General features: G+C 29.9%; 1 protein-coding gene across 1 annotated transcript in view; it reads right to left on the minus strand.

Moving 5' to 3' along the window:
• The window catches only part of LOC136087391 (uncharacterized), a 48,796-nt gene that overhangs the window by 12,098 nt on the left and 9,667 nt on the right, over positions 1 to 27,031 (minus strand). Inside the window, exons 2-3 of the mRNA XM_065810039.1 lie at positions 23,834 to 24,367; positions 12,448 to 13,184 (exon numbers count right to left, since the gene is read on the minus strand). Of these exons, the coding sequence (XP_065666111.1) occupies positions 12,448 to 13,184; positions 23,834 to 24,293 (1,197 nt within the window). The 5' untranslated portion in view covers positions 24,294 to 24,367. The remainder of the gene's footprint in view (positions 1 to 12,447; positions 13,185 to 23,833; positions 24,368 to 27,031) is intronic.

Genomic DNA, 27,031 nt, shown 5'->3' on the forward strand with positions numbered 1-27,031 from the left:
ATCAGGCGTCAGCGGTAGTCCAAGCACTTCAAGAGTGGAGAGTCCAAGATCGTGTTATTGGAATGTGTTTCGACACAACCAGCTCAAATAATGGAATTCACATTGGGGCCTGTGTTGAAATTGAGCGAGCACTTGGCAAGGATTTGTTGTACTTGGCATGTCGCCATCATATAATGGAGCTGTTGGCCGGAGCTGCATTTACAGCAAGCCTTACCCCCTCGTCTGCCCCAGAGGTTGTGCTTTTTAAAAGATTTCAGCAGAAATGGTCCGTTTTGGATCAGACAAAGTATGAGACAGGCTCAGATTTGGGTGAAATTCCGTACGCAGTGAAGCAGGAAACACTGGAATTTGCTCATAGCCAGTTGCTCCGTGAGTCAGTGCGAGACGACTATCGTGAACTCCTCCAGCTGTCCATCATCTTCCTCGAAGGTTCACCCGATCCTGCACGTGGAATCAACTTCATGGCACCAGGTGCCATGCATCACGCTAGATGGATGTCGAAAGTTATATACTCACTCAAACTCTGGATGTTCCGGTCACAATTTAAGCTCACAGCATTTGAAGAGAAAGGCCTCCGTAAGATGTGCGTCTTCACAGTCATCATATATCTGAAAGCCTGGTTCACTGCACCACTGGCTGCCAGCGCTCCTCGTAATGACCTTCAACTGCTTTAGAATCTCTACAGCTACAGGCAGTTTGACGAAAAAATTGCCATAGCTACTTGCAAGAAGCTTGAACATCACTTGTGGTATCTGTCGGAATATTTAGTGGGTCTTGCCTTTTTCGATCCAAACGTTTCATCCGAGACAAAACGAAACATGGTGGATGCACTACAGTCCAAACAATCTGTTCAACCTGGTCCAAAACGAATCATTCTAAAAGCCAGCGAGTCATCGCAACACAACTTAGAGGACTTCGTAACTTCAAACACTCGTGATCTTCTCAGCAGTCTCCACATTGGTTCTGATTTCTTGTGCGCGGACCCCGAAACATGGGAAGGCAGAGATGATTACAAGCAAAGCACAACAATTGTGAACAAACTTCTGGTCACAAATGACAATGCTGAACGGGGTGTAGCCCTTGTGCAGGAGTTAAATAAACTCATAACCCATGATGAGGACCAGTTCCAATTCCTTCTGCAAGTTGTGGCCGATCACCGACGTCGCTACCCAGATTGCCTCAAGTCAACACTGCAGGCACAGACTGTCTTATAGGCCTGCTAATTTAGTCATTACTGTGGTGATTTTGAACATTGAACAATTACAACACACTACACTAGTAATACTATATCTCTACACTGCCATTACATTAACTATGAGTTACAAACACTAATAAGAATACTGTTGAACTGTCACTTCAGTCAATTACTCTTTTCGGAATAATCGTAATCGGTGTTCATGTTTGCTATACCCTATAAAAAGACAAGCTGGGCGACCTCACAACACTGTCTGATTGCATAAATATTTTTTGCAGGCTCTCTTGTTACCCATAGGAACACTTTAAAAGGGTGGGAGCTTAACATTTCAAAAAAAAAAATTTTTTATTGCTTTAAGGACCACCCTAATATGTATGTATATATATTAATATGTATATATACATATGTATATATATACACATGTATGTATATATATACATATACATATATATATGTATATATATACATATATATATGTATATATATACATATATGTATATATATACATATGTATATACATATATGTATATATATATATATATATATATGTAGATATATATATATATGTAGATATATATATATATATATATATATATATATATATATATATATATATATATATATATATATATATATATATACACACACACATGTACATATAAAACATAAATGATATTTGTAAAAGTTTGGTTTTAGGTCACAGAAAAACAAGATATAGAATTATATGAAGAATATCAAAAAAAATATTTCTCCTGATATTTCTCTCAATGACAACTATAATCCAGTTAATGTTAACTTTATTTTAAAACAAGGCAATAAAATTAAATTGTTGGTTGAAAGGCTTCTGAAGGATAAATTAGGTGTCTATGCTTTCCTTGTAACACGATTTTTAGAAAAGATGTCACGAAAAAACACTATGTCAATAAAAAAAAAAGGAATGGCTAGTATAAGATAATCATATAGATTATTATTTTGTTGAGCAGCAAAAGTTTGGATGATGAATTAATAAAAATAAATATAAACTAGTTTTATTTTATATGTTTGGGATTTCACCTGCTGCAACTGCAGCAATTGCTACAAGTTATCTGCAAGATTTAATTGAAGCAGGATTTCTCACCTCTGAATACTCTTACCTCGCTTGTGATCTTTCTAAGTTAATGAGAGCGAGAAAAAAGTCATGGTAGTAGCAAAGAATAATGACAATTTCAATCTTCCAAAAGCAGATAATATTGGCATTTACTTTGATGGAAGAAAAGATTCAACAAGAGCGATGATAAATGATTCAAATGGACAGCTACATCCTATTATTATCAAAGAGCAACACATTACTGTGACTATAGAACCTGGTGGTGGATATCTTGGTCAATTTACTCCAAATGCACATACTCATTCAGATAAGCCAGCTAAAAAGATTGCTGAAGGTGTTTATAATTTGCTGCAACAATATAATCTTACTGAATCATGTTTAGTACTTGGAGCTGATAATACTTCAATTAACACCGGCTGGAAAGGTGGTGCTATAACACATCTTGAAAAGCTGTTAGGTCACAAATGCCACTGGGCCATATGCATGCTTCATTCAAATGAGTTATTTTTGCGTCACCTAATAGAAGGAATTGATGGATTAACATCATGTAGTACTGGCTTTGTAGGTCCTGTGGGAAAATGTCTTGCTGATGTTAATAAAATGGAGTGCAATCCTCAATTTAAAGCTCTTCCAAAGGGAGAGAGCTTTGTTGACATTTCAGAAACAATACTAAAAAATATGTCAACAGATCAAAAACAAACCTACAAGTTATGCAAAGCAGTTAAGATTAGCGTATTGCCACCTAATCTTAGAGAAATTCAATGTGGCCCCCTAAAACATGCCAGATGGCTCACTACTGGCATGAGAATAGTCTTTATGTGGACAAGGAAACATGACTCAACTGATCAGAATTTGAAAAATCTTGAGTTACTTGTCTTATTTTGTTTACAATTTTACTTTAAAAAATTTTTTGACATTATAGTTAAAGACAGACTTGAAGATGCTTCCAATCACATTCTGTCTCAATTGAGAATTCTTAGAAATCAACCTGTTATAGTAAGAGAAATTGTGACTCCCTACATCCAGTTAGGCGCTTGGTATGCGAACCATGAAAGTTTAATAATCTCTTTATTATCTAGTAATAATGCAGAAGACCGCAACTTTCCAGTCGACCGAATTTTGGAACAAAGAGGTAATGATATCCTTGGAGACATGCGAATCAGACCAAGAAAAAACACCTAAACTGAACTTTGCAGCAACTACTCTTAAAGAGCAAGTCAAATGGGAAAATGGTGTGGTACAAGAACCTGTTTTTACTTGTTCGCTCACTAAAGATAAGTTGGTAATGCTAAGATTGACACCTCTAATAACTCATTCTGTTAAAATTCATACTCAAAGTACCGAGCGTGCTGTAAAACAAGTGACAGTAGCATCCATGTCAGTAGTTGGACCAGATGCAAGAGATGGATATATTAGAGCTAGAGCTCAACATAGAGAGTTGCTACCTGTTTTTAAAACAAAGAAAGAAATTTTAATAAATTTTCAATGTCAATAGATTTGAAATATATCTTATTTTATTTATTATTTTTTTAATAGTGTTATAGTAGTGTTATCAAAATATTATTTGGGTAAGGTGGGATAAACCTCCTGTTTTTTGGGGAACCGCATCACTAGCACCACCTTTATTTCAAATGAAACAAAAAAAAAAAAACTGTTATAAGCAAATTTGTTAATCATTAAAACCTCATTGAAAATTGAAGACCCCTCCCCTAAAATGTCTAAAATGTAATAAATTGCTGGTAGGATTCATGCAAGATAATGACTTTGAAACAACTATCAAAAAAATTGCAACTGGTCTAAAAACATTATTTGCATTTAATATTTCATCGCAATAAAAAAGAAGGACATGTAAAACATAATAAAGGACAAGTGTGATAAATAAGATTTTATTAAATTTTGCAATTTCTAAAAGTGAAAATTTGGGTATCAAAACTTTTTCCAATCAAAAATATTTTTAAGTAAACCCTATTTAAAATTTGATTTTACATAAGAATACACCTTTTCTTAAGCTTTTAGAAGAAAAAAAATTCTCGCTATACCCTAATGTATACTTATTACAATAATTAAACTTTGTGACTTTAATACAACATGTCGACAACAATATATGCTTTGTGGCAAAATTAAAACGAAATTATTACGAAATATCAATAGCTAATTATCGTTACTTTGTTGCTAGCTATGAGATAACGAAAAAAATTATATTAACTATCCGATAGCTACATAATGTATTTTTTTAGATAGCAACATTATTATTACATTTTGATTGCTAACTATAATAGTTTTATAGCTAGCTACACCCGGTTTGAAAAATTTAGAGTCATCAACAAAAACACCAGAAAAAGTCCTTTGGAGGGATGATAATATGGACCCATGGGATATTATTGCAGATGTTTTTAAAATCAACCATTACCGTCCTAGAAAGAAATTTCAATTTTAATATTTTTATAGTAAAAATGCTCATATTATGAATTTTTTTATTGATATTTTATTGTAAATATAGAATAAATAACAACAAACATTCTTAAAAATTCTAACGCTAACAAAAAAATTGCTTTTTCTTCTACAAAACTAGAACCCTCTACATCTCTAATGTTGAACATCAGTTTTGTTTTGATTTCTTGTTAACCCACAACATTTTTTTAAGTTCATCATTTTTGTTTTAGTGTTCAAACTAAAATTAATAAAATCTTGTTACAGGAATTAAAAAAATACACTTAAAATGTATAATTCTGCTAAAAGTCATGCTGAGTGTCGAATCACAGTTTGCATTCTCTGCATGTCAAAATGTGATCAAAGTATAATACCTTTCTTGATAAACAGATTGACAAAACACTCTCCAAAACTATTAGACTTTAATGACAAGAAATTCTCCTGCATGTGACTGTATTATTTGCCAAATTGGTAAGTCAAAGGGCAAAAATTCATCTCCTTTGTGCAGCAGTACTACTCAAAAGAAATCATCAAGTTGAAAAAAGATGCACAAAATGCCTCACTGTGATTTATCCCATTAGTGCACCCACATGGAAATAGAAGTACAAATCTGATTGCACTTGCAAAAACTGACGCAAAAAATGCAGAAATTCTTGCATCTTTTGTTTTGGGAACCCAGGATGTATCTCCAAATGACACAGTGCGACTGAGCAAATCAAGTGGGGGACCTAAATTACCACTGAAACTTGGTAAGTGTTTTTTCACTGATTTTTGCCCAACATATTGCTTTTCATGAGGTACATTTTATTCTACTAATCCGTTCATACAAAGCTACCCCAACACAACTAATTAAGGATCCTCTTCTAACTGAAAGCCTTGTGACAGCTCAACTTAACACTGGTTTGTCTAACAACCAGATGAGACAACTTGCTTTAACTCTTAATTCTGCAGGCCAACAAAAAATTGTTGAGCCATATTTTGCTGGAAAATTTGCAGAACATGGAAAGTTGCTTAAAGATCACTTTTCTGTCAATAAAATCAAATACTCTGACATTAACCACCTTAGAGATATTGTTGATTGTAATGATATTAGCAGTCTACTTCAATTTATGCTATCAGCAAGATCTGTCTCCGAAGAACATCTAATTAAGATTAGACTTAATGGTGGAGGTGACTTTCTTAAGATGATTCTGGGCATTATCAAGGTACCAACCAACCAGAACCAATCAGTCTCGTCCAGAAGACTCTAAAGCTTTGTAGTTCTTCTTTCAAAGATTCTGGAGTAAAGAAACAGCTGATTAGAGCAATCTCTGAAAGAATGCCAGAAAACTATGAGAGCATTAAAAACCTGTTAAAACTCACCAATATTGGTGCTTTTTTGTTTGTCTTGTCTTGTGACATGAAAGTTGCTAACATTCTTTGTGGACTTCAGTCTCATGCTAGCAAACACCCTTGCTGTCGGTGTAATGCAAACTTTTCAAACCTTGGAAAATGTAGTGCATTGAGAACTTTTAGAAGTATCAGAAAGGCTCACCAAGTTTTTGTTGCTGAAGGAAGTAATGTAATGGGAGCTAAATACTTTGTAAATGTCATCAACGTGCCTTTGCTTAATATTTCAGATGAAACACTCATTCTAAAAGCAATACCACCAAATGAACTTTACCTACCGATGGTTGTGATCAATCACCTTTTTAAGAGTCTGAGCAAAGTTTGGCTAGAGGTCAAAGAATGGCCAGAGGTTTTAAACATTCACCTCTAACCCTTTCATGGAGGACATTTTCATGGAAATCATTGTCAAAGGCTGTTGAAAAATATTGATATTCTTCAGCAAAAAGTTGAAGCAGCAGCTGTACGGGCTGTATTTCTCTATGTTGAAGCATTTAGGCAATTTGATAAGTTAGTTACTGCATGTTTTGAAACCCATCTGGATGAAATTTTTCAAGAATACATTGAGAACTTCAAAGCTGCATACCTTGCTCTTCCAGTCTCAATCACTCCAAAGGTCCACATTGTGTTTTTTTACGTGGCCCAGTTCATCTCTCTGAGTCATCAAAGTCTTGAAATATACAGTGAACAAGCCACTGAAGCGCTTCGTGCAAATTTCAAACCTCAATGACAACGATTCAAGAGACATGCAATTCACACAGAACATGGACTGCAATTACTTAACTGTGTTGTAAACTATAACAGCAAACATGTATAGAAGTCAAAATCAAAACATATAAGAGGGGAAAACGTGATTTTATTAGAATTCAGATGTTTTAGCTATATGATTAAATCCATTGTGATATTAAGAGAACCTAATTGTGAAGTTATACAGAAATTTGCTTTGCTGTTCTTGCTTTTTCAGTTGTTTTTTAGAAAATATACATTTAAAAAAAAAAACTCAAAACCGGATGAAAAAATACCTTTTTAGTTCTAAAAGTTTTGAAACTTAGTCAGTATTGAGAAAAAAAAAATGCTAATTTCTCTCACGGACGGTAATCGTTGATTTTAAAATCATTTGTTATGATATCCTATGGTTATGTACTACCATCCCTCTAAAGGGTTTTTTCGGGTGTTGTCGTTGATGACTCACCCCAAAATTTTCAAACCGTGTTTGTAAATGTTGGCTACATAGCTTTGTATACAAAGCTATGTAGCCAACTTCTACAAAACCAAAAATCTTAAACAAGGTGATAAATAAATATTGCGTCTCTGTAGCTAGCGATATTACTACAATATTTAACAATCGGCTTGCTGTAGACTTCAGTTTTTTTGTCATTTGCAAAATAACATATTTCAATAATACTGTCGTTATAATGCTACGATTTACAAATGTGTAGCTTTATAACGACAAATCAAGGGCAAGCAAATTAGATAAATGTATATAGACGTTTATTGAGTATGGAGAAATGGGACACGTTTACTCTATTTCCTAAGTTTGTGTATATATATATATATATATATATATATATATATATATATATATATACATATATATATATATATATATATATATATATATATATATATATATATATTTATATATATATATATATATATATATATATATATATATATATATATATATATATATATATATATATATATATATATATATATATGAATAAATTTATATACATATTTTAAGGTCATTTTGTAAGGTCGAGAAGTTAGAGTAAGGGTTAGGTTTTTAACTTACTGCCTGCAAAAAAAATTTGCAAACTCAAAGGACCATGTAACGAAAAATAAATCAATTGAGTTTTTGCGTCGTTGATATGTTAGCGCGTAATGACCAACTCGGCAAGTTCTTAAACTCTTCCTGCAAATTATCAGAGTCATTGCGTCCAAAATAATGTAATAGTGAAGTGTCATCGGCGTACAAGTTTAAGAGACTTCTGGATTGGTTATGTACCTACATCCGTTGACTACAATTGCAAAGAAAATTGGTTCATTACAAAATTAAGTTCATTTCAAAATAATTAATAAAATAGAAATTATAAGCTTCAATCAAAAAAATATGTTTGTGTACCTAGAAAAATGGAACTGATTGCCTAATAATAAATTTTCATTATTATTTCTTTTTTTTAAATTAAAAAGAAAAAAAAAGTATAACAATTACACTGGTCTGCATCAGGTTTGCTGACAACTAAGTATAATGTGATATCAACTAATTTTGTGGTGTAGATTTTAAAAAATATATCAGTTTATTCACAAACCATTTTGCTAAAATGAACTAAATTATTACCGTTTTTTTAACAAGAAGTTGATTATATATTCTGTGAAATTGTTCTCTAATTCAGAAAATGGGATATTGCTTTTATTCACTTGACTGGAGACTTTTTATTGACAGCTCAAAAAGGATGTTCTGCTTCACAACGGCAACAATTTAGTTTGTATTTGCTTTTTTTTATAGCAATGAAGAAAAGTTATGACACGATAGGATATTAGAAAAGATTAATTACAACGAGCATAATTGAATTATCAGTAGTGATATCGAAGTAATGTGCTTTTTGCATAGCCAACAAAGCAGATACAAAAAGATTTTCATGCTTACTTTGTTTGTGGAATAGTGGAGCTAAAAACAGTTACTGAATAAAAAACGTTTGCACACCGAGGAATCATTTTGTTGTAGGCTATCATAGTGTTCTCAACTTACCTTTAATAAAACTAGAGAAATTTGTTGTTCAACCTCTGCATACAAAGCGTGGATTAGCAAAACAATTTGTAAAATTTGATCAAAATGGAGATTGTTTTAAGCATTTGAATATTAAATTTTTTTCAATCACATGTGGAAAAACAAAGGCGTGATTATTCAATGGCCCCTAAATTTGTTAAATTGCTTAAGGATCATGATTTTGTAACTAAAATGAAACCTAGTAAATTTGACGATGAAGTTCAATCAGTGGTGTTGTATTTAATTTTTTTTGTATTATAAAAACAGAGACAATTTTAGGCGGAGGCGTGTGTGAGAGTGATCTATCCCCTCCTTCACCCTTCCTCTTTTTATTCGTAGATTGAAAATGTTCACAATGTCCTCTCCTCTCTATGGATTTGCTCCTAAAATGTACGGTATAAACTAATTAAATTATTATTTTCTAACATACTAAAAAATGAATGTAAAAAGGCTCATGTTAGGTAGTATAATTAATGTTTTACATTATTAGTATTATTAACTTCGATCTGTATTAATTATTAAAAGAGTTTAAAAAATTAAAAATGTTTGCATTTACACCAGTATAATAAATAACAATATCTATTTCAAATTAACAAGATATTTCTGATAAATTCTTTTATATCTGTTTTCGATTTTCTCAAAAAACTAGCAAAGTGTTTTGTCTCTGATCCTCAGAGTCTTAAGAGTTCACAAACTTTTGTATAAGTCCCATGTTTCTTTCGGAACAATTATTTGTGAGACTAAAGTGTTTAATAAAAAGGATAAATTTCTTGTACGAGGGTATTTACTCTAAACCATCTTAGTTCTGGCACGCTTGCAACCAAATCTTTGTTTCCTTTACTAAGCCCAAAACGACAAAAAGTAACCAGCTTTCACTGGTAACAAGTTCACAAAGTTTAGTATTTTCATTTGATAAAAACAGAATGTGGTTTCTCTTCATTAACTTCATAAATTTCAGGAACCTTGTTCTCTAACAAGGCCTTCAAAATTTAAGACTTAATTTCAATTTTAAGGTCACAATCATCAAGATCCATGACTAATGCTTTCGGCCAAAGATACCAGGTGGGAAATTTTAATCTATTTAAAAGAAAAGTTTCTACATCAATATCCCATTCTTCCTTTATAATTTTTGCTACTTTGAATGAATTGAAGTCATTCAATACTGAATATTTTTATTAAACCCTGAAGCATAAATTATTAAAGTCGTTAGAAAAACTCTAGAGAAAAGGTTCCGCTGGTCTTGATTTAAGTATTTTATAACTGGCAATGTCAATTCCAAAACTATGTGATGTAATGCATCTACCATGAACCCAGCATTATGACAGGCACCTGATTGAGGAATCCTAAAGTTTTTTAGGTAATCAGACTGAATATTAAGATAGAAAACTAATTATTCCACAAGATGCCTTTAATCATCTTGGGGGAAATTTTCAAATTCAAGAACAAATTTAATATATGTCTTTATCTCCAAGTACATCTTATGAATTCCAGAACCAATTATGAGAGTATTCTCATTGTGGACCCTTGGTGTTATCTCCAGTTATTTATTTGTAACTATGTTTAAATGTGTTTCATGTGTGTGGTGCCAAAATAATAGCAAACAATAAGGGTTTCTGAAATACTTTTGTCGATATTATAATTGCACCCTCTTTCCTACCAGTGTTGGTAGCTGTATTATCAAAACAAACAGCAAATACTTGTTCCGAAACTTCAAAATACTTTAACTACTTTTGAATTACAAAAGCCTAATCAGATGCTCTACTTGTGTCACTTGGAACAGTTCCTAAAAGAAGATTGTGCTTATGTTAAAATTCAGGACGAGTAACAATCAAAGTAATTCTATCTCCTGTAACTATTTTTTGGATTTCTTTATAAAAATGTGAAAAAGGACAAGATTTTTTCCTATCATTTCCATATTCGAAAGATCGACAATAATATTAACAAAATCTGAAAATGAAAAAGTACACTACACTAGATTGCTAACATATAGACACAAAGATACAATAAAGTATTGAAATTAAGGCAAAACATAATGCACATCTGAATGTCAGTTGTAGAAGGCCCCTTTACGTTCTTAAATTTCGAATTTCTTTTTTACCTCGGATTCAGCTTCCAACTAATGGGTTATTTTTAAGACATTATCAATATTTAATCAGCAGTAGATCTAAACAATTCAAAAGTATTTATGATAAAAGGACTAGAAATATCACTATTTCTAGTCCTTAAAATAAAATAATCTTAAAGCAACTATGGTTGCTTTTAGATTATTTTGTCTTCTGTAAGCTACATGTACAATTTTTCGGTAAAGAGTGTACGACAAAAACTTAACAAAATTAAGATCAGGGGACTGGGCAGGTCATTCCATCACATTATTATCGTTCTTTTCAAAAATATAATATTTGTTGCTATTAAAAAATGTTTTGGATCGTTATCTTGTTGAAAGACGAAGTTATATCCGAATTCAAATTTATGAGCAAACCCAGAGGGCACACGACGTTGGAATAACGTTGAAATAACGTTGATCAACGTCGATCAACGTCAATCAACGTTATTTCAACGTTATTCCAACGTCGTGTGCCCGCGGGGGAGGGTTTTAAATTTTGCTTTAATATCTCTACAAACGAATTAGCGTTTATTATTGATTCATAGTTCACACCATTCATCTCCACACCATGTCATTTCAATAACCGTGTTTACCTGTTCCTCTTGTACAACTCAACTTGTATGCCTCGCCTTGTTTTTGCCAAACGTGTTGCTGTCTATCTAATGAGATAAGGTTAAATTTGAATTTATTACTCCAAATTACCTTCTTCCGGTACTCAAAAAATGTGAGATTATTATAAGCAAAAATGTCAACATACCTTTTTGCTTATAATAATCTTTGTTTCTTATATCATATATCTTAAAGTCAAATCGGGTTTTTTGCGACATACTCTACCATGAATTCTTTGCTCTCGGATTCTTCTTTGGATACTTTAAAATCATGATTTTGTGGTTGTTTTTAACATTGTCTGCAATCTTTTAAGCAGCATAATCTGTTTTACTTGACTTGTAAAGCAATGTTTCTATCAATGGCAGCAGATGTTTTTTTTTACGGTCTCTTCCTACTATATCATTTTTAGTCAGATTCAAATTATAACTTTTTATAATTTTGCCAACTGTTCGAAAAAGGATCCCAGTCTGCATAATAACTTCTTTAAAGGTCTCACCATTATTTACCAAATCCACGACTAAGTTTCTTTAAGAACTTGTCAAATGCTGTTTTACAATGCGCATTAAACTTAAGTTTTTCATTAAACTTAATTTTGATGTTATTATTTATTTTTAACAAGTTGTTGAAGTTTACTACTTTGTTATTATTCTGTTCCTTAAAAACATTGAGCACTCTATTTATAGAATACACAAACATAACTTATATATACATATATATATATATATATATATATATATATATATATATATATATATATATATATATATATATATATATATATATATATATATATATATATATATATATATATATATATATAATTAAATATACATTTATATAGATACAAAAATAAACTAACATACCTGTTTTGCTTGATATCTCACTAAATTACTTATTCCATTTTTATGTAGATAATCTTCTATATATGATGGTGTTGTACTTTTCCATATTATTTTTGGAAAACCTGATAAATAATTTGATTTCATATCAAGGATCATCTCAACAAAGTTGTCAAATAGCTTTTCAGCTTGACTGATATTAATATTCCTTAAAATATGCACTCCAAAATTAATAATAAAAACACTGTTGTTATTCATCATTGCAGGATTCATGAGCACCATTTTAATGTGATTTAGAAACTTTGTTTGGTTAAAGTCTTTATTATCAAACGGTAGTGCATTTGTGTTTTCATTTGTTAAAGGGTAAGTAAATGTATATGTATTCTGGCAGGTAAAATATTTACACAACGGTTTTGCGGTTAAATATCTGAAAAAAAGAAAAGTTAACGAATCACCGTACATCCAAAGAGTTGGTCTAACGTTTTTATTTATATTTGAGTTTGCAGCAAGGATCCGCATAAGCAATTCATGATTTGGAGTACTATCGGTTTCTGCAATTACTGTTTTGTATTCATTATTTTTCCAATAACCATGGGCATTGTTTACAATACAAAATGGTTGAAAATGCCAAGGCTGTAATTGCTTATCATTTTTTTGAAGAAAACTATTTGATACTGAATATTGATATGTTTTTAATTCAAGAATATAGTCAAAATTTCTGCCGAAGTAATCATCGCTTTGCCTTCTCCCTTGATAGTCACCTATATGATGCAATTAGTTGTAATTAAGTAACCAATATTAAACACAAGTAAATTTAAACAACTCTCAAAAGATAAGCTCTCTCAACACTACGATACATAAAGAGCCAGGGCTAAAATAAGAAGAAGTTGCCCGTCAAATACCAACATAAAAAAAAACAGTGTATAAAAGATAGTCAAGTACATCTTAGATATAATTTATTTATAATAAACTCATTGATTTGCTTTTTTTATTATTGTTACAAATCAAAACTATATTAATGTTGGCATTAGTATCTAAAAAAAAGCAAATAACATGAGACGGTCCCACTCGGTATCAAATAGGACTACTCCGATTATCTAATGCTTAGTTGCAAATACATACTGTTTTTAATAATAATTTTGCATTTTAACTTTTAAAGTAAACCCTATTTTTAGTATTATTGTTAGTATTTCACTTTTTATAGATGCATTTACTCAAATTAATAATTTTTTTTAGTTTACATTGTCTATGCAGTATATAATTTTTATTTAATTTACTTTTTTCCTAAATAGACTTTTGGAGAAACCTTCAGCCAAGAAAACGTTGAAGTTTGGTCAGGGTTATGGTATGGGTTAAGATTATTTATTCAAAATTAGCAATATAAAATTATTAGACATTATGTTTCTTTATTTTTATACAATGTTCATACTAACAATAAATGATACATTCTATTTTTAATAATTTTTGTATTTTCAATATTTTGTACTTTAAATGTAAAGCTATATAAAACAACAATAAAACAATTTCGCGCGGTTGTTTACCCAGCAATCATGCTACAGTGGAATTTCAGTGGACCTAAATAGGTATTTTGAGCGGACCACTGTAGTTTTGCTTATTGGTTAATTAGTCGAGCTCTAGTAGCAGCCGCCAAAAGTGGCTTGCCAATGACTTGTTACCATTGAAATGTCGGAAAATTATCGACTTGCCATTTAAAGCGGTTGCCACTAATGGTCCACTATGTAACCGATTAGCAAAACTCAAATAAGCCCCTAAAAAAGTTTTTTTGTAGATCCACTGCAAATTCACTAAAACGATGTTTGCTGGGATATTAGCAAAAATCTTTTAAATTAACGAAAAACTATGCAATTTTACACATTAATTTAAATACACATTAATTTAAAAAGTATTAATTAATTAAGTACAAAAAAAACTCTCACGCGTTTAAAATTAAAAGTATTATATATATATATAAATATAAAAATATTATATATTATGTCAGAATGAAAGAGATTACAGCTGAAACAACTTCTTCTTTTTTTTAAATCGAGCTTCGTTGTATTAAGTGTTACATATATATTTTTATTTGCTTTCGTAATTTAATTTCTCATGTATACAGAGCGATATTACTTAAGTATATAGACAACATTACTCAAGTATATAGAACAACATTATTCAACAAAAAGTTAATAAAAATTAAAATTAGAAGCATTTATTAGGAAAAAATCAATGCAATACATACAAATTACCTAAATATGTACCCAGCCAACATTGACAAACGGGTACGTATGGTTTTGTATGGGCTTACAGAAACGGGATTTCGACGGGTAATTTGCTTAAATGGATTTTATCTGGTATTTAACAAGGCCGAAAGATTTGGAAGTTTGACAAAATGATTTTCTTCTCTGCTAGTGATGGTAATAACTGCTTTGAAGTTGTTTAAAAAATTGGTTTAGTCATAAACATTCAAAAAGAGCAAACCGGCCAATGTTGTAGTGGATAGGATTTTTCCATTGATTTTTCTATATTTTATGCAAGCAAAATGACTGGTGTTAACAAAGTTTACCCACTGTCAGATATAAATATCAAGTGTTTACAAATAAATGCAAAATATGGCTTTATTTTTATGCATTAACTGCATTTTTAAGTCATTGTTTTTTTTTACTTTGATTTAAAATTGTACGCTAAAAATATATCAACAATAATATCATAATATCCAACAAAATAACTTATATTTACAACACTTCTACTTGTAAATAACTATAATACTTAATATAGTTACAATGCTGATAAAAATTTACAGATATAAACTTTTGCATTCAAACTTTTATTCCAAAACTGTAATTTAACTTGAAAACTTTAACATAAGTAACGATAATTAAAAGAAGATAATAGTTATTATATAGATCAAGACGTCATATGCTTATTTATTATAACTGAGTTATAATAAGTTAAAGATCTTTTTTGTTTTCCAAAACTTTATTTTAAAATGTTGGGATAAAAGTATTAAGTTTTAGGATAAAGGAACAAAAATAGGTATTATATGATATATATCTTATGTATATCTTGTATTTGTAGCATGTTTAAGAATATTTTTGCTTGGTGCACACTGACTAATGACAATATTTGCATACTAATATGAGTAAATGTGACTTCATTACCCAGAATGTGTTTTTGATAGATATTATCAATGACAGGTTAGTAAATATAGTTATAATAATAATGACAATAATATTTATTTATCAAAATTAGTGAAAAACTTATGTATGATAAAATTGGATGAACTTTGGGGACAAAGATAATGATTGGAGTAAATATTACCTTCGTTTATTACCACGATTAGAGTAATATAGTAAAATTTTAGTTTTATCTAAAAAATATTGGGCTGAAGCCATCATTTTCTTAAGTATTAAAATATTTTAAAAAAATGTATTATAAAATATAAAAATAAATATTTAAATTAAAAAAAAAACATTCATTATGACAAAGTATAAACATCATAACAACGTTTACGAAGTAGAGATACGAAGTAGAGGTACGAAGTAGAGGTACGAAGTAGAGGTACGAAGTAGAGGTACGAAGTAGAAGTACGAAGTAGAGGTAAGAAGTAGAGGTACGAAGTAGAGATACGAAGTAGAGGTAAGAAGTAGAGGTACGGAGTAGAGGTACGAAGTAGAGGTACGAAATAGAGGTACGAAGTAGAGGTACAAAGTAGAGGTACAAAGTAGAGGTACGAAGTAGAGGTACAAAGTAGAGGTACGAAGTAGAGGTACGAAGTAGAGGTACGAAGTAGAGGTACGAAGTAGAGGTACGAAGTAGAGGTACGAAGTAGAGGTACGAAGTAGAGGTAGCAGCTGATATTTTAACTTGAGCTTTAAACTCATCAGCTTCAAATTGAAGCTAAAGCTGATCAAGTCAATTTAATCAGCTTGATAGCTGATAATAAGTAAGAATAATACTCCATAACTATATTAAATAAAAAAAACATGTAGGAAATTATTCAATGTATATCTAAAAGAGTGACATATTTTCAACATTCATGTAAAAAAATTTAAATAAAATTTGCCAAAATTTGTTGCCGTTTATAAATGTTGTTGTCAGAGCTTAGGCCTTGAAATCGCAATTTTGGGGGACCCGAATCGGGTTTTTAGATGTTTGTTTAAAAAGTGGTGTCAAAAACCTAATTCCATTTTTGATTATCTCAATAATTTTTTAGTAGAGTTCAAAGTTCTTGTAAAAGTTTTATCTATGACAATATTGAGTTCGAAATCAATCTGCTGTTGTATATGATGCCTCAGCTAGAGCATTTTTTAAGTGTATAAGGGGACACAATGATTATAACTGATGTGAGCGTTGTGGTCAGAAAGGAAAGTGGGATTGCAAGATAATACTCCCACATGCTTCATCAATTTTAAGGACTGATTTGTATTTTTGTCATCAAAAGCATTCTGAACATCTTAGTGTATTTAAATGAATTAAATTTTGACATGTTGACGAAGTTTCACTTAGACTTTATGCATCTTTGATGCTTAGGGGAAATGCAAAGATTCGTCAACTTATGCTTGAATGGCTCAAATGTTGTAAATTGTTTCAGATTACAGTCAATACTTTAATGACGGATTGTTTCAGGTATGTCGTTACACCACAAAAGAATTTACAGAAAACCGAGGTTTTAATTAAATAATAAAAAATGGAAAGCAACTTAACTTAGACTTTTTCAATTATACACTGGACTAGATGTTTGAAGGGCTTGATTGAGCCAAAAATCTATTTAAATTTTTTAGATATTTCAGCTGCAGTTCTATTTTTATTATGCCTTAATTTGTTGAAAATAAGTTGTTGATTTTGATTGTCAGTTATTAACTTATTTTGTGCATCCATATGGTAAGAATCAAATAGTTTACAATGTCCATTTATTAATACATATAGGAGATAATGCAGTTAAATTTAAAGTACTTGATAGATGTTTCTCATATATATATATATATATATATATATATATATATATATATATATATATATATATATATATATATATATATATATATATATATATATATATATATATATATATATATATATATATATAATCATCCTGCTAATGGTATTATTTAACTATGATATTACAAGTCCTGCAGCTTATAGGGTTTACTTTTTTAGACAGAGGCAAGGAAAAGTAAACTTCGCTTTAAAACTTCCTAGCCTTAGGGATTTTGATTGAACAAATTTTTGAACTTTTGTCTTCTCAAAAGGTTTTATCTTAGTAAGCTTATAACAGCATCCAGGTACTAACTTCGAAGTTTCAGGTATTTTCCAGTAAAAGGCCTTCAAGACAAAGACTTTAGTGACGGGTAGAATAATTCTGTTGACCAGTTTTGTTCCTTTTCTTCATCGATTAAGCTCACCTAGATATAAACCTTTGTGACATTGTTTTCCACCTAGGATTAGTTGCGGGATCTTCTTGACACTATTTAAAGATATTTATAGTACATTTTAACTTAAACCATGCTCAAAATAACAAAAATTAGTTAACATAAAAGCCATCCTCACTTCCTAGCTTTTTTTATATATCTTTCATAAATATTCTTGGACTTCGAAGTAACTTTTCATTACATGAACCCTACCTCCTGCAAATTTCTTGCTCGTTCTTTGTGAAATTAGCATTGATGGCTACTATCCTTTGATTCACAAAGACTCATCACACTAAATTGCTTGGCTACAACACCATTAACCTTGATTGCGCAAAACCCCATTACTTCTGTAATTTTCGATCTCTTACTCAGATAGTTAAGTTTTTGACATATTTTCCAGGCAACCCTATACACTTACCTTCACTCCTTGATTTATTTCTTGTCTTTGAATCGAGCTGTGTGTTCAGTCTCTCTTTATTCTCCTTTAGGTGGTTCCAAAAATGCATTTATCTCTCTTATCTCTTCTTTGTACTCAACTAAATATAAGAGCTGAATAAGATTTTCATTGTGAAGGTCTTTGGGCTCATGTCTTTTCTTTCTCTGCTAATAAATGCTTCTCTTATGTAACCTCCTGGATCGAGACAGAAATAGAAAATTGTTCCTTCTCGTTGATTCCAACTCAAGTCTCAGAATTCTCCTTGCTTTTTAACCTGACTTGCAGTTGCTAAATATAGTTTTACTTCCTTTTGCATCATATTCAAAAAAACAACTCTTCTGTGAACAAACGTTCTTTTATTATTGCAAAAAATCCTGCTTGATGCTAAAATCCATTATTTCCAAGTTACTAGATCTCGTATCTTATCTCAGAAATTAAACCTTTAAAAAATCTTTTTTACATTTTCATAAAGAAAACTCGAACACTCCATTTCTAATTCATGGGTGTAATCTTATCATCTCCTACAAGGGTAAGACAGAACTTATAAAAACTTTTCCTCTTATTTGACTCTTAAATGAGTTAAACAGGTTAACTCGTTTTTAGACATTCAAATACAGTTTGTGGTTCAGACAACATTACTGTAATATTTTTTTGCAATGTATTCTTCAGAAGACTTTTCAATTATAAATTGTAAACTATTTAATAAGTGCCATGTTTCCATAAGTTTTTACGTATGGCGTATATTGTAAAATTTTAGAGATTATCAAGTTATTATTTGTTTTACATTAAAAGTGACTTTTTTGAAGACAAATCAACTTTATACTTTTATCAGACAAAATGTCCTTTTTTTCTATTGTTTATAACAAGCTGGTCTTGAATCTAATTCAAATTAGATCACTTAGAACAATTTTAACATCTGTAATATGTTGTTGTAATAAGTTCTGTAATAAAATTAACTTCAATTATTTACTTCTAATTTTACTTCAAATATTTACTGCAAAAAACTATTGCAATACTGTCGGCATTCCTATAATTATGATTAGCAACCTTTAGACTGAGATTATTATTACTTTTTCCCCAATGAAACCAAAAACACAACTCATAAATGAGTACTTAATTAACATTGAGTAATGTTGATAAAGAATCAAACTTTGAGTTCATAAATTGCTTAAGAATTAGATCATGAACTTTAGTGAAAATTTTATTTACTTCATTTTTATAATTTTTTATTTTATTGTGTTGTCACATATTGTAACAGAAATTTTGTTAAATAATTTAACCAAAGATTTAGGGTCTCTTGATTCTGTTGCTTTTGCTCAATCAAAATATAAACTGCATGTTTTTTAATCAAATCAAGCTCATTTCACATGCAAATGTTGTAAATGTTTTTTGGACTGCGTATCTTTTAATTGATGCCTACCAACTGTACAACTTATTGGATACCGTTCATTTGCGTTTTAGTTTTTTTCTAACCGGCAAATTTTGCACCTTTTGATGAACCATCATTTACTCAATTTTTTTTTTGAACTTTTACTACAAGAATCATCAAACAATTGACTGTTGTTGAGTTAAAAATAAAGTTAAAGACTTTTGGAGTTTATAAAAGAGTTTGTCTGCAATATTTTCATATTCAGCAGTTTTGAGCATTTAGCGATATAGTTTAATCCAGTTATATATAAGTCTTGATTTAATCACAAACTTATAATTGCAGTGTTTACTCTCCTTTGCACAGATTTCTCCGGAAAACTTAATATTGTCACTTTGATAATAATCTCATAAGTATTAGGAATATTTATGCTTAAAAAGAGAGGCTTTTCATGAGTAAAACAATCTTTTAAACAAAAAAGACGTGCTTTATGAATCAGTTAACATTGTAAAGGTTTAAAATTACTTTTTTGGGTACTTTAACAGGCAATATTGCTATAAAGAAAATTTTTTTCATAAAACACAAATAAAACGAAAATTTGAACCCTACATCATCAATCGTCACAAATGTTTGAAACATAAGATAGAAATAATAGTAAAGTTTTGTCATAAAATTTCTTTCTTTTAAGGACTAACAGCGATTTGAACTATGTTCGGTAATGACTGATAATAGGTATGATGATGAATGACACCTAAAAAACTTGTATACATGACTCTTTTTCTATGAATGCTATCATTAATAAACATAACCATTTCACACGGTAGTATAAGTTTGTTTGAAGCTAAATATAAGGGAACCTATTTGGTCTTTTTGATGTTTTGCAAATGTTTATTTATTTTAAAGCAGTCAAAAACTTTCTTTTGTTTAATAATTATACTATGAAATAATATGTTGATGTTATTGTGAGAATTCAGGTTCAGATCTTCAGCAAAAACTATTGTCATAAATTTAGAGCCTTTATAGAGATCTTCAATATAAACAAGAAATAAATTCTGGTGCGAGTATGTAACCTTGTGGAACTCTACATGATAATTCTAAAACAGTGGAAGACGAAGATGTATCTATGTTAACTAACTGTTTACAATTTTTTTTAAAGTTTTCCAACAATATTTAGACCATTGATACCATAATGTTTCAGTTTTTTATGAGACTGTTGTGATCAGTAGTATCCAATAGCTTTGGATAAGCCAACAAAAAATAAGTAAATTGAGATTTTTTGAACGAATCTGTAATCAGAAATATAATTGCCAACAGCAACAATTTCTGATTACAGATTTATTAAACAGTTAAACCTAGACTTGGTATGAAACTTATGTGTTTGTTAAAGTTTAGTCAATATCATTTAGCGTGCTTTCTAGAAAAGATAAGTTAATTGGGCTGTAATAATAAAATTTACCCAAATTTTAAACAAAAAAGTTATATGCTATTGCATATTGTACCTATTTTGACTGCTTATTGTGAATACATAAACAATAAAAATATTGATGTTTTAGGGCCAGGATAGAAATAGGAGAAACTATTGAACCACAAAAAATTCTTTAACCAATAGTGTATATTTCTTGATTTCTAACGATAGTATTTGTCTACAAGTTAAGCATTGGCGTTACCGCACCGACGGTAAAAATGCGTAAAAATGCGTAAATTTGCGTAAAATCCGTGAAAATGCGTGATTACCGCGGTAATTTTGCGTAAAAATGCGTAATACGCAAATTTACCGCATTTATCACTTTTTACCGCATTTATCACTTTTTACAGTTTTTATCACTTTTTACCGCTTTTTATCACAGTTTACCGCTTTTTTTGCTGGTTACCGAAAAACTAAACAAGGATTTTTTAAATTGCTTTTTGCTTTTCTATTAGTGAATTTTACATTTACAGTTTAAACCTACAAGTTATTAATAAAAATTTAATCATCAGATATTTCATCATCTGTCTCTAATAAAATATTTGCAACCTCAGATGCTCTGTACTTTTTTTTTCGCATTCCCCTTCCATTTCGACTTCATTATATTACTTAATTTTGCTTCTACTTTGTTTTTGCTGGAGTGTCATTGGAATAAACAAAGAGACATTTTGACTTTGGTCTTCACCTTGAATCTCTTCATACCTTTCTTGTTAAGCTAGAGTCCTTTGTATCTGACTGGAGCTGTTGTTGCTCTTTCAGTTCAGGACCAGTTTGAGTATCTGATAGTGTTGGAGAAGTCTTTTCAGGTGCACCTCTTTTTTTAGTTTCAGTTTGACTATGTGATTTTCACTGTTGGTGTCAATTATATTATGCTCCAAAGACTTATTTACTAACTGATTATCTAGTTTTTGAAGAACTTATAAACGCACTTTTAGTTTTAGGCAACATGTGCTGGTATGTTGCTCAAGTTTGCTTCTTGTATTTAGCGCTGAAATAATCGCTTCACAGTGTAGTGACTTTCTCAGGGCTACAAGTACTCAATATTATGAGTACTTGTAGTAAGCACCAGCGGTAAAAAAATTTCGGTAAAATGCGGTAAAACGCGTTTTAACAGCACTGCGGTAAAATGCGATAATAAATCAGGATTTGCTGAGTGCAATAAGTGCAAAAAGTGATTAAGCTGTCTCATGTTAGCACCAGTTGGAGTTTTACTTTTACTATAATTTAGTATATTTTAAACCACTGATCTCAAAATATAATTGGATAGCGTATTCTATTGTTTTTTTAACATATAATGTTTCAAGTCAACTAAGATAGCGGCTGACATTCAAAACTGGCATCAGACCGTTAAAATGACTTCCATTATGATACATTAACTCACTCAGAAACAAAAGTTTATTACTTTATCTTATCCCAAATTAAAAAAAAAGAAAGAAAAAATGGTTACTTTTAATTAGTAGATAAAACGTTATTCTTTTCAGTTCTTATTGATTCTATTTAGTCTATTTTCCAAAAGCAAGATGATCTAAAAAAAACTTTTCAACTTTACTGGCAAACCCAGTTTAAAAAAAATTAAAACAATGATCGCAATAAATAGTTTAATTGCCGTCACATTTTTTCTAACTTTTATTGTGATCGTTTTTTAGACAAAAACTAGTAAGAATTGTGGCAAGTTTAACCAAACTAAACCATGAGACAGCGTAATAGTGGAGAGAGGTTTTGGTATTGCTGATGATTTATCAGAAAACGCTTCATTAAAATTCCACTACTTCAAAAAAGGAAAGTTTAAACAACACTTGGGAGAGGGGCGCGTATTTTTAATTAAAATTCAATTGATTTACTTTAATTAAAATGTTTTTGGAGGTTTAAGATCATCCTGAGAGTTTAGTTAAGAACATTCAAAAAGTATTTCTTTTTTATATTTTTTGTTTTTAACAAGTTGCTTATCTATAACTTTAACATCATTATGCAGATTCAAAATAGGTTAAACGTGATTTTAAATTAAAAACATGTAAAAGACTCATGATATGTAAACGAATCATCCAAATTTAGTTGCAATTAATATTTCTGTTGTAACTGCATTAAACTTTAATAACCATTTACATTACACACGAAAATAATTGTGGGTTTATATTTTGTTCAAAAATAAATACATTGTGACTATTAGTTAAACTTGAGACCTTAAATGATTTGAAAGGTAATACTTACTAATTCTTACTTTTAACCCTTAATTAAATTAAGTGTGTAGATTTCACTTAATTTAATCTTATTTAAATTAGTTTCTAAAAAACACCAACTAATTTGCACGAAACAACTTTTTTGTTTCCAAAACCTAAATTATGTTCTTACTAAAGTATATATCAATCATCAAAGGTGTAATTAGGTTTTTAAAAAATATTATATTGAAAATATAATATAAAACGAAACACCCTTTTTAATCAAATCTTAGAAACGAGTTCTTAGTGATCTAAAATACCTAACTAAAATAAATGATAATCTTATTTACTTTAATTAAATAATTTAGATTACTTAGGGTTATCAAAATGCTTAAACAAGATATATTAATTATTTATTATTATGATAAACATTTTCTTATAACTATTTGTTTATTATTATAAAAAACAACTTTTTAGTTTTTTATGTAAGATTTTTCTAGTTAAAAATATTGTGACATTAGTTAAATGAATACTTATTTTCACAATATTTTATTAAAAATAAACAATCTATTTACTTACCATATTTGAACCAATCTTTAGGTGGATCTTTCAAACCGTCATTTTTACTAAACTCAAGCATTAATTTGACTGTATAATTTCCTTCTAAACTTAGCCAAAATTCTTGATAATAAAAACCGTTATTTCTATCAATTAATGGTACATTAAAAGAAGTTGGACCAATAATTTTCATCCACCAAAAGTCTCCACCAACTGTTTTAGAGTTGTTGCAAGAATCAAACGATTGAATAACAATAAAACTTTTTCTTCCTGGTGCGTTCATTGTTAAGTTGAGTATGCATTTATTATAATCAGTGTCTAATTTAGAACAACTTATTTTTGAGTATTGAGCCAACTTTTTATATTTTGCGGTATTAAAAACTTTATAAGTTTTGATATTCATCATTAAATAACAAATGCAACACACAAAAAAAATATAGGTTATTAACATACATGATTTTACTGATACCACTAACATCATTTTAAAAACTAGCGTATTGATTAACTTTTTTGTTTTTATTTTCAAAATATTTTATTGTACTAATTCGTTTAAATCTAAATGAAAAAAAAAAAATTATTTTAATACTTTATGTATTATTTAAACTTTTTTAAATAAAAAGATATTTGTTAAAATAGTCAGCATAACCAGCTGTTACTGTCCTACTTCTGAAATTCATATATATAGTCTTTTATGCACGAGGTTGAAGCTTTCATTATAAGTCTAAGAGGTTTAAGCTTTCATTATAAGTTGAGAATACATTCTAAGGACATCTCACTTGCCTGCTTTTAAATGTTAGTATCTCAATTTTGCTTAAGGTAATAGCTTATGTATCTCGTTTTGAGAAACTTTCAATTTACTCAATTGGCTACTGGTTATTTTAAATGGCGTTTATTTGAACATCCCATCTAAAAGTCCTGTCCCAGACTTACAAAATAGTCTGTCGAAATAGAATATTAGAAAAAAAAAATGAATTCGCTGGTATAATTATAGTTATATAAAATCACATATGTGTATAGCAAATTTATGCAATCGTCATAGAATATGCAAATTTATGCATTGAACTTGGCTAGTTAGGTTAGTATGATCATACTTGCTTAATTTAGTTATTTTTCTTCGTTAACTTTAGGTTAAAATTATACATCATAAGAATATATACAGTATCGGACAAAACATGGTGGACAAACTCAAATTTAGAACAAAAGTTGATCATAAACTAAAAAAAACTAGTAAAACAATTGAACATATTATTTTTTATATAGTTTATTATGTTGTTAGCAAAATTAAAAACTTTTGAATCATACTAAAAATCACTAAAAAAGTTTTATAACACATTTTCCCTAACAAACTACATTTTTCTTTGGACAAAACAAGGTGGACATTCAAAAAATCGACTGAAAATTCAAATAATTTTAAAACTTAACTTATTATTTTTCGAAAAACTTCAAAAAATTAACTTAATATTTGGTTAGACCTCCTCGACTTTTAATTACTGCTTTCATTCTTTGAGGCATAGACTCAATTAATGAGTCAACAATTCTCATATCAATCTCTCGCCAGGCCTTCTCGACTTGTTCAAATAATTCCTCACTGGTCTTCAAATTTGTACGCTCAATCTTTTTGCCAATTATTTCCTAGATATTTTTTATGAGATTCAGTCTGGGCTTTGTGCAGGTCACTTCATTATGGTGATATTCTTGTCCTTGAACCATTGTTTTACAATGTTAAAAAAAATCCATTTTAGAGGCATCTCCTATTCAGCATGTGAAAACATTATCTTCCATTATATCTTTGTAGACAAAACGGTCCACAATACCATTAATTTTGTGAATAGAACTAGTTCCTAGTGCTGAGAAACATCCACAAACCATAGCAGACGTTCCATGCTTAACACTCTTCTTGGTATATTTAGTATTGAATCTGGTGTTCTTTGGTCTCCTGACTCGCTTCTGACCGTCGCTTCCAAAAAGGTTATATTTTGATTCATCACTAAAAAATTTGTTTTTCCACTGGTCTGCAGTCCAATTTTGGTGTGCTTTGGCAAACGCAAGTCTTAGCTTTCTATTTTTGAAAGAAGTTAGTGGTTTCTTGTCAGGCATTCGAGAAAACAACTTTGCTTCGTTAACTCTTTGTCGCACAATGCGATTAGAGATTTGTAGTTCAAGTTTTTCGGTTAATTTTGTGGACGACAAAAATGGATCTTTTTAAAGCTTTTTAACAATTATTCGATCTAGCCTTTGTGATGTTTTTCTTAGAGGTCCGCCCCGATGGTTTGTTTTATAGCTTCGTCCGCCCCGATGGTTTGTTTTATAGCAAGATCCAAATGATTTGACAGTTTTGTTTACAGTCAATTAAGGTATATTATATTTTCTACAAATTTCAGCTTGACGTTTTCCGCTTTTCAAATCTTTAATAATATTTTCAGGTAAAACACTTCCTAATTTGTCGTAAGCCATTTTAAGTTGCAGTATACGCCATATATCACGAGTTAAATCTATTTTTAGTTAAATTAAAATAAATAATTGGTCAGATGTTCCAAAATCTATTTTATTATTTTAGAGTAATGTTATGATAAAAGTGAAAACAAAAGAATATGGTAAATTGAATAAAGACAATGAAATCTTATAAATAAAGCGTCGTTTTGATTTGTCCACCTTGTTTTGTCCAAGGAAAAATGTAGTTTGTTGAGAAAAATGTGTTATAAATTTTTTTTTTTTGATTCTTAGTATAACTCAAACATTTTAAATTTTGTTGAGAACATAATAAACTATTTAAAAAATAATATGTTTAATTGTTTTACTAGTTTTTTTTAGTTATTGATCAACTTTTGTTCTAAATTTAAGTTTGTCCACCATGTTTTGTCCGATACTGTATGAATGTTTCATAGTTATATACATAAATTTTTATTGAGATTTTTTATACAAGTAAGTACATTATATATTTAAATATTTACCTGTACTTACTTTTTTTAGCCTAGCACTGGCAGTTCTATAAATGTTCCACAAAACTTGGCTCGTCCCTAGCTGTACCTAGAATATTTGTTGAATAATCTCGACAAGATCACTTGGAGAATATTGCGCGACGGAAAAGTTTGCTTGACCGAATATTCGATTGTGGAATGCTTAGATTACATGTTAAGTTGTTTTGGATTTTTTATTTGGAGTATCTTCAATGTTTAAAGGCATCTTTTAAATTTTTGCAATTTTAAATATAAATTTAAT

This window comes from Hydra vulgaris, chromosome 11 (genome assembly GCF_038396675.1).
Source record: "Hydra vulgaris chromosome 11, alternate assembly HydraT2T_AEP".
In the NCBI taxonomy this organism is placed as follows: Eukaryota; Metazoa; Cnidaria; class Hydrozoa; order Anthoathecata; family Hydridae; genus Hydra; species Hydra vulgaris.